Below are 8360 nucleotides of genomic sequence, written 5' to 3'. Positions count from 1 at the left end.
CATCTCCACATCTGTCTACCAAAAAATAGCACAAATGTTAATTAGCACACTGCATAAAATGTAGTTATAGAGACGCTACTAGAATATGTAATAAGGGGGTGTTTAGTTTCCAAAAAAGTTCCTACAGTACCTGTCACATCGAATCTTTGAACACATGCATGGAGTATTAAATGTAGTTGAAAAAAATAACTAATTACACATTTTAAATGATTACGACGAGATGAATCTTTTAAGCATAATTAGTCCATGATTGGACACCAATTGTCAAATAATAACGAAATGTGCTACAATACCAAAACCCAAACTTTTTCACCAACTAAACACCGTACCCCCTAATCTGCAGTTTTGGGGAGAGTTCGAATCGGAGTGGCTGAGACGGGTAGCTTTCTTTATTATTATCTGTTCTAATGGCTAATGGTGTTTTAGGTAGCACTTGTATTTACCGTGTGTAATGATAATTTTCCCACCCCAGCTATATCACTGACCAACATTTCCTAACAACAGATTATATAAGGGCTATGTCATCATCAGCCCCTTCACAACAACCTCTCAGTAGCACCTTTAACTCGTGTAGTGAGATACTTATTGACATTAATCGACCAACACTTTAGATCTACAGCCTCAAAAAAGAAAAAGAAATCTCACATTTATGCCTCAACAAAGAAAAAAAGATCTCAAATTTAGCCCAAACTAGTATGCATGTACTTTCTTATCAGTAGTGTTGGGTGGGAGACCTTGTGCTGTCTTTTTTGTTCAACAATTCAGTTTGTGATATACTCCCTTTTTCAAAAATTTGAGATATATTTCGACAGAGGTAAATAAAGTCATCCAAAGTAGATTTTTACCCTGATTTGTCATACAACATAATGTTAATTGCTAAGGACTCAATATAATTTCAAAACCAGTTTGACTACAAATATACTGACTCAATATAACATACATAAGTACAGGGGAAAAAAGCACAAAGGATAAATTCCTAATCCTGCTCATCTCTTCTCTTCTTCTTGTCTTCTAGGAAGAATATGCAGGGATGTATAGATTTCACCTCTCAAAAGTATTTCAAATTCACTGCACCGTAGCCCAAAGCTAGACTGGGACTTCCCAGGATGTATAATAATGTTTATTGTTTACCAACATTAATGAACCAGTTTTTAGATTTCACTTCTCCATAAGTATTTTAGATTCACGACACCGTGGCCCCAAGATAACAACTTCGTAGGTGGTCAGTAAATGCCATTTTATCAACTTATTGTCAGCCTATAAAAGATTCACTGACCGAACCTTCAGACTCGGTGTAAATATCATCAATAAAAAGTTCTATGGACCGACCATTCGATGCTCTAAGAAATTTACTGGCAAACACAAATGTAATTACCAGCTAGTCCGTGAGGGTACATATTGCATGACCGACATTCAAGGGTACATGTTGCTTGACCAACTAAATGGTCTATCCGAACATTTAAATGGATAAAGAAAATAGATCTCATTTACCTGTTGTGGCCTCAAATTTAATATTAACCTAATGTCTAATAACAGGCATTCCTTACGACATAAGCACATTAAACGTACAGATATTCATCACAACATTGATGAGTCATCCATGTAGGGGCATGTCTAGCATGTCACGTTCAACATGGAAAACACAAGATAATACGTTAGACCCGGGAAAGGAGAAAGAGAAGAAAGAAGAAGGGGATGCGGGGGCAAAAGAAAATGAGAGAGAGAGAGTCATATAATAGAGAGAGACAGAAAACGGCCATGACGGTCCAGACACACAGCCCAACCACCCGAACTCGACGGGAGGACGTCCCGGGCCCAAAATCCTCCCTCCCTGCTGCTCACTACTCTGCCTCACTAGTCAATTCTCTACTTGCTGCCTCCTCCCTGCTCACTAATCTGCCTCGCGAAGTGCCACGGCTGCTCGTCAGACAGCGGAGCGACAAGTGCGAGGCGACGACGGCGCGACCGACCGCGCCGCCGCCCTCGTACGTTCATGCGTCCGCCAATCCTCCTCCGTAGGCGGCGGCGCGCTACCAAACCAGTGAGGTATACGCTCGCTCTACGCAAAACCAAAGCCCTCACCTTTCACCCTGGCTGCCACTCGGCCTCTTGATCTGGAGCCACATTTTCTCCGGCTTAAATTCTAAGATTTTGTTTTGGGTCAGGTGATGGGGAAGGAGACCAAGGGACGTGGTGCTCCCGGGGGAGGTTGATTGGGACACTCTCCTCCCTAACCATCAATGGACGCCCTACGGTGAGAGGACCTAGGAATGCTGCCACCTCCATGCAAACAGATGTCGGACCTGCTTCCCGAGGATTTCGGTAACGTCTCTACCTCAATCGCTGGTTTCCGCCCATACACGCGCTACCTCCATCGCCGGCCTAACTCCGTCCATATGCGGATGAAATTTAATAGCGGCTTTATTTTATGCAGGTGGCTCCTGTGCCGTGCTCTCCTTCTCAGAGAACCTCACAGCCATGCTTCGCCTGCGTTTTGCCACCAACGACATCGCAGTGGACCTCCACGCACTTCTCCACCTCACTGTCACCAAGGGCATTCTGACCGCCGAGGGATCTAGCCTGGGCAGCATCAGCTATTTTGCTAGGAACTATGGCATCCCTCTGCAAGGTGAGGTGAGATTCCAGCCCACCTCCGTGACCACCCAAACTACGGGCTAGTGGACGCCCACGCCGACGCCTGTGCCATCAACACCACTGTCCGTTCCTTCGAGTCAACGTCGATGTCGTTCAACACCCACGCCTGCGCCCCTGAGATAGCGCAGGAAGCCATCAAAGTACTACGAGCGTCTGTATGATTTCCTGGACATCGGACCTCTGGTCTGGTAATCTGTTGCGATGTTGATGTCCGCTAATGTAAGCCGCGCCAAGACGGTCAGCCTAAGATCGAGGGTTTTTGCTTGCCGATCCACCTAAGGTGGGGCACTGCATTATGGCTTATGGATACCGGTGTCCGGGAGGTGATGTCTGCACTCTTCGCATGATGTACCAGGAGAACATGACCGATGCCCCTACCGACGAGCCGGGACGTCTAGTGATGCATCCCGACGCCATTGACCATTACCATGTGGTGTACTTGAGGAACATCAAGCTGAGCAACACACATGTTAGGAACCGAGGTGGCCCTAATACCCACTATACAGAGACCTACACCTAAGACACACCAACTCACTCTAAGTTGGTTAGTTTTTTCAATTTCTAGTTACTTAGTGTATAAGGTCCTTTCGACGGCAGAGTCATTTTCTCGCTTCCACGTGGCAGAGCCTACCAACAGATGAAGCTGTCTTCCGGGAGGAAGAGCCTTGTTAATAGAAGAGCCTACCAACAGATTTGGTTTCTTATATAATCGAAGAAAATAAAAGAAGAAAGAAGAGAAGAATTGTGTTGACAGAACTATATTTTGAGTTTCTTCTTGGGTTTGCATACCTTAGTGATCAGAGAAGACCAAGGGAGTTAGGGTGCTTTAGTGATGATGAGTGCAGGCAATATATTAGGAAGTATTTGCTCAAAAAAATATATGATGCATCTGAAGTTACATGCTATGATAACTTGCGATTGACTAAAAGAAACTTTCATGACCTGTGCACCATATTGCGTGAGAAGTGTGGCCTCCATGACAGTGTATATGTTAGTGTGGAAGAAAAGGTTGCTATGTTCTTGCTAGTAGTTGGACATGGTTTAAAAATGAGGTTGCTGCGTGGCACTTACAAGCGATTAGAGACTATCATTAGGCACTTTAATGATGCATTGACAGCCATTCTATCTCTAAGTGCGGAATTTATTAAGCTTCCTGACCCTTCTGTTCAACCACCTGATGATTATAAATGGAAATGGTTTGGCAATGCACTTGGAGCACTAGATGGGTGCCATGTTGATGTATGTGTTGCTGTGGCTGACCAAGGGAGATATAGGAACAGAAAGCAACAAATCACTACTAACATGATGGGTGTGGTTGATTGGAACATGAAATTTCTATATGTATTACCTGGCTGGGAGGTTTCAGCCTCTGACTCAAGAGTTCTTCGCGATGCAATGAGTCGCCAAGATGCATTTGTTGTACCTCAGGGTACGACTCTTTATGTTGGCAATTACTTTTCTTTATTTGCTTGTTAACTAACTCAGTTACTTGACAATAGGAAAATATTATTTAGTGGATGCTTGTTACACAAATGGACCTGGATTTCTAGCTCCATTCAGATCCACTCGGTACCACTTGAAAGAGTGGGATTCAAGTCAACAACAACCCAAAACTCCCAAAGAGCTATATGTAACGAACATGGCACCATTTATGCCATTTCGAGTGATTTTGGTGATCGAATGACAACGCAATCAATGGGACTAATATTTTTGTTGAGTGAACATTTCTAGATCCCAGGGATGAAGTAAAAAGACCATACAAAGCAAAACACGAAGAAAGAACTCAAAGAAACGCTAAATTGGACGAGTTCTGCAGAAACCAATAGCACCAGAAGAACCGATGCCCAAGCATCGGTGTATCCGATGGTTGCCGGAAGAACCGACGCCCTGGCTTTGGTGCAAGACTGAGCGCCTCTGGAGATCAAGTGAAGAAAGAGTGTAGCACCGGTTGAACTGACACTGTCAAGTCAAGCATCAGTGCAATCAATGTACTATGTTCCAGAGATGATGTCAAGCGTGAAGCAGCCAGCCCTTCAGCACCGGAAGAACCGATGCCCACCGGAGTATAGCATCAGAGCAATGACGTCAGCAAGAGCAACGGCTACATGAAGATTAAGTGTCACCGGAAGTTCCGACGCTATAGCATTGGTTCATCCGATGGTTCCTGAAGTTGTTGCAGCTATGTCAGAGAGTCCAACGGCTACTTCAGAGTGTAGAGTGACTGGAAGAACCGACGCCCCAGCATCGGAAGTACTGATGCCTATGCAGAAATGTGCCCAACGGCTCCAAACAGCTAGTTCAAGTGTGTAGCCTATATATATGTGCTCCCCCGGCCATTTTGAGTTTGTTGGAGTCCCAAGACATCATACACACATCCAAGAACACCTCCAAGTCATCCAAGAGCATAGAGATCAAATCCTTAGTCCTTAGCACAAGCTTTGTGAGTGTTAGTGCTAGGTTAGCTCTTAAGTGAGTAATCAAGCAAGGTTTAGATCCTTGTGCTGTGGTTCTAGAGTGAACCAAACTTGTATCTCGGTGTGCCGGCCTCCTTGGAGCATTGGTGGCTCGCCGGCACGTCAACGACACTCTGGCTTGGTGTGGAGCGGCGTCGACAACTTTGTACGGGGGACGGAGACCCCTCCTTCGTGGGCAATCTCCCTTAGTGAAGATCAGGATCAAGGTGACCGTGATTGTGTTCACGGAAGAGACTTGATTGCCGGGAAGCGATACTCTTCGTGAGTGCTTCAACAACGTGGACGTAGGGGTGCCTTTGTGGCAATCCGAACCACGGGATAAATCCTCGTGTCAAGAGTTCGCTTCCTCTCATCCCTCTCTTTAAGCTTCCGCATTTCATATTGCAACTTGTGTGCCTTTACTTTCTTAGTGTAGTATCTTGCTAGGATTGGCTATAGGTTGCAAAACTCTTTTGGGATGAGGAGTTCACACTAAGGTGAACTGTAGTTGCACATCTAGATAGCTTGATCTGATTTATGTTTTGTGCAAACTAGTTGGAGCCATAGGTTAAGGTTTTAGAGAGCCTAATTCACCCCCTCCCTCTCTTAGGCTAGAGCACCCGATCGCTTTCACTATATAACTTGCGTCATTCTCGCTCTAGAAATGTTGTAGAGAGAACTTTTGGTTTGTGGAAGAAAAAATGGGCTATCCTACGTACACAAAGTTTCTTTGGAATACATGATCAGGTAACATGTGTACATATTGGCATATGTTGTTGAATAAAATCAATTTAAATGGCAACTGCTGGCAGGTAACTAACACTTGCATATTCGAATTATTAATGCTTGCTGTGTGTTACACAATTTTGCAAGGGATAGACAACATCAGATGGATGATCTATTGTTGCAGGAAGTCGACGATGAACTAACAGCTATGCCAATTGAACCAGTAGATGATGCTAACTCAATTACCAGCATTCAAGTCAGTCCTGAATGGAATGCCTTTAGGGAGCAGCATGCTAATGACATGTTTACCGAGTACCTTTTGAGGCACGGTGAACTTGCGATGGAATAGGTTGTGTAGGTTAACTTGCTGATGGTGGCCTTTTGATGTGTGGCAGCCTTGCTGATGGTGGCCTTTTCATGTGTGATAGCATAGCTACCTTTTGTTTGCTATGGGGGACAGCTAGTTGGTGGTGCCTTTTGTTAGCTTTTGTACATGCATCATCTTGGAAAAGAAATTAATATTATATGATATTACCTTATCTAACTTCTGTAATTTTTTGGGGTATTTTTTGGATAGCACCATGTCTGCAGCAAAGGGAAAGAGGGTTTACCTCACCTGGACAGATGAGATGGACTGTGCATTGTTGGCTGTCCATGTGGAGCATCACAACAATGGTGATCATGCCCAAAATGGATGGAAGCCGCATGTCTACAATGCTGCTATAAAGAATGTGCGTGACAAGTGTAATGTGGAGAACACAAAGGATAACATAACATCAAGGTGCAAAACTTTTGATAAGCACTATGAGATCATTAGCAAGATCCTTTCTCAGAGTGGATTTGCTTGGGATTTGGACAATAATAAGATGTCAATTGATTGTGATGATGTTTGGAATAGATATGTGGAGGTAAGTACATGCACATTTCTATACTAAGATGTCACAAAAATTATGATTATTTTCTAATATGACTGAGTTTGTGGTGCATATTATGCAGGGCAACAAGGCTGCATCTTGTTACAAGACCAAAGTAGTGAAGAATTGGGATGCAATCAGCACCATTTACTCAACTGATCATGCCAATGGTGAAAGTGCCGGGACAGGTGCCAAGGATGCTCAAGCTTCACCTGAACAAGATGGTGATGCATCCCCAAAATTGCCACCAAAGGGGCAGTGAACTGGTGATGCAATTCTTTGCATGCTTGGAGATATGAAGACCTCATTCAATGATGCTTTGAAGTCCACTGAGCCATTACCAATGCCCCAAGTTACTCCTCCTGCTGAAATCCTTGTTGCACTTCAAATGATACCAGATTTGGATAGATGTGACATGCTGAAATCTTATGGAAAGTTGATCCTTAATGAGCGCTTGTTCCAAGCGCTTATGGAGCTCCCCATGGACATGAGGAAGGAATGGCTCTTGATGTTGAATGAGAAGAATTCCAATTGAGTGAGGTTTTGTATGGTTGTTATGTAATGCCTAAGAATTTGCTATCCTAATTAAGTGCTTCCTGTTATATTGGACAAAACATATCTTTTGTGAGTGTAGCACTATTTCAAATGTAACAGACTTGGAAGCTATTGATATCATGCTATTTCCTATATATTTCTATTGTCATATTGTTGCATTTATTACTTTTCACAAGATTTTTCATGGTATTCATGCTCTTTTTATAATTATTCAGAATATTATCCATTTTTTATTTATAAAGTGATATATAACCATTCTTATAAGGTAAAGACTACTATACAGCCAGCCGTAATTTTGTTCTTTGGAACGGCAGCTTCATCCATCGCTGCTTAGTTGTCTCTGATATCTATCTATAGACCGAGTCCACTTTTCCCCGTGCACCCGTCTCCTCCTTGCTCCCCGCGGCTGCAACCGCAACCCCAGACCCTCTCCCAGAACCCACCGCTCCCCCCCCCCAAATCCGTGCCGCACCGCTGCCTTTGGCCCCAGATCCGCCGCCGCGCTGGAGCGCTCCACCCATCGCCGGCGTCCGCGGCGCGTGCTCGTGATCCCCCTACAACTAGTGAACGGCCCTGACATCCTCCTCCAGACGCGCTCCTGGTTCCCCCATCTCCCACGCCCTTTCCGCTGTCTTCACCTTCCACCTCACGCGCCTCACCTCGTCCGCGGCAAGCAGCAGTCCGCGCCGCCTCCTCCTCGTCGGCCTCGCTCGCCGCCATCGACGACGACCAGCTCGTCGTCGGCGTCAAGTCGCAGTATCGCATCGTGTACCGCCTCATCCATCCATCTACGTGCTCGGCGTCACCACCGCAGGTTCCGACCACGCCGCACCCTCATCACTCATCATTTTCATTTTGGCTCAACCATTTAGGGTTCGCCTTCCCTCCACCCGTCACTCATCTCCATGCCCTGTTGCACCAGATCTTCGGGTACGCTGCGGGGGTCACATGCGAGCCTCGTCTCCATGGCCCGTTGCCCCGTATCTCCAGGTGCGCCGCCGGGGTCGTGCGCGAGGCTTAGCGCCGCCACGAGCTGGGCCTTTGATGAGGATTCCAC

At 45.3% G+C, this 8360-nt stretch overlaps 1 protein-coding gene across 1 annotated transcript; it reads left to right on the top strand.

Annotated features, from left to right (window-relative positions):
• The first annotated feature begins 6415 nt into the window (after window positions 1-6415).
• Window positions 6416-7010, top strand: LOC120678122. Its single transcript, XM_039959280.1, has 2 exons — window positions 6416-6742; window positions 6831-7010. The coding sequence occupies exons 1-2, from the start codon at window positions 6416-6418 to the stop codon at window positions 7008-7010; spliced, it is 507 nt and encodes a 168-aa protein (XP_039815214.1).
• Window positions 7011-8360: the final 1350 nt, after the last annotated feature.

The sequence above is a fragment of the Panicum virgatum genome, chromosome 6N (genome assembly GCF_016808335.1).
Source record: "Panicum virgatum strain AP13 chromosome 6N, P.virgatum_v5, whole genome shotgun sequence".
NCBI classification, from domain to species: Eukaryota; Viridiplantae; Streptophyta; class Magnoliopsida; order Poales; family Poaceae; genus Panicum; species Panicum virgatum.
This window is presented reverse-complemented; position numbering and strand designations above follow the sequence as displayed.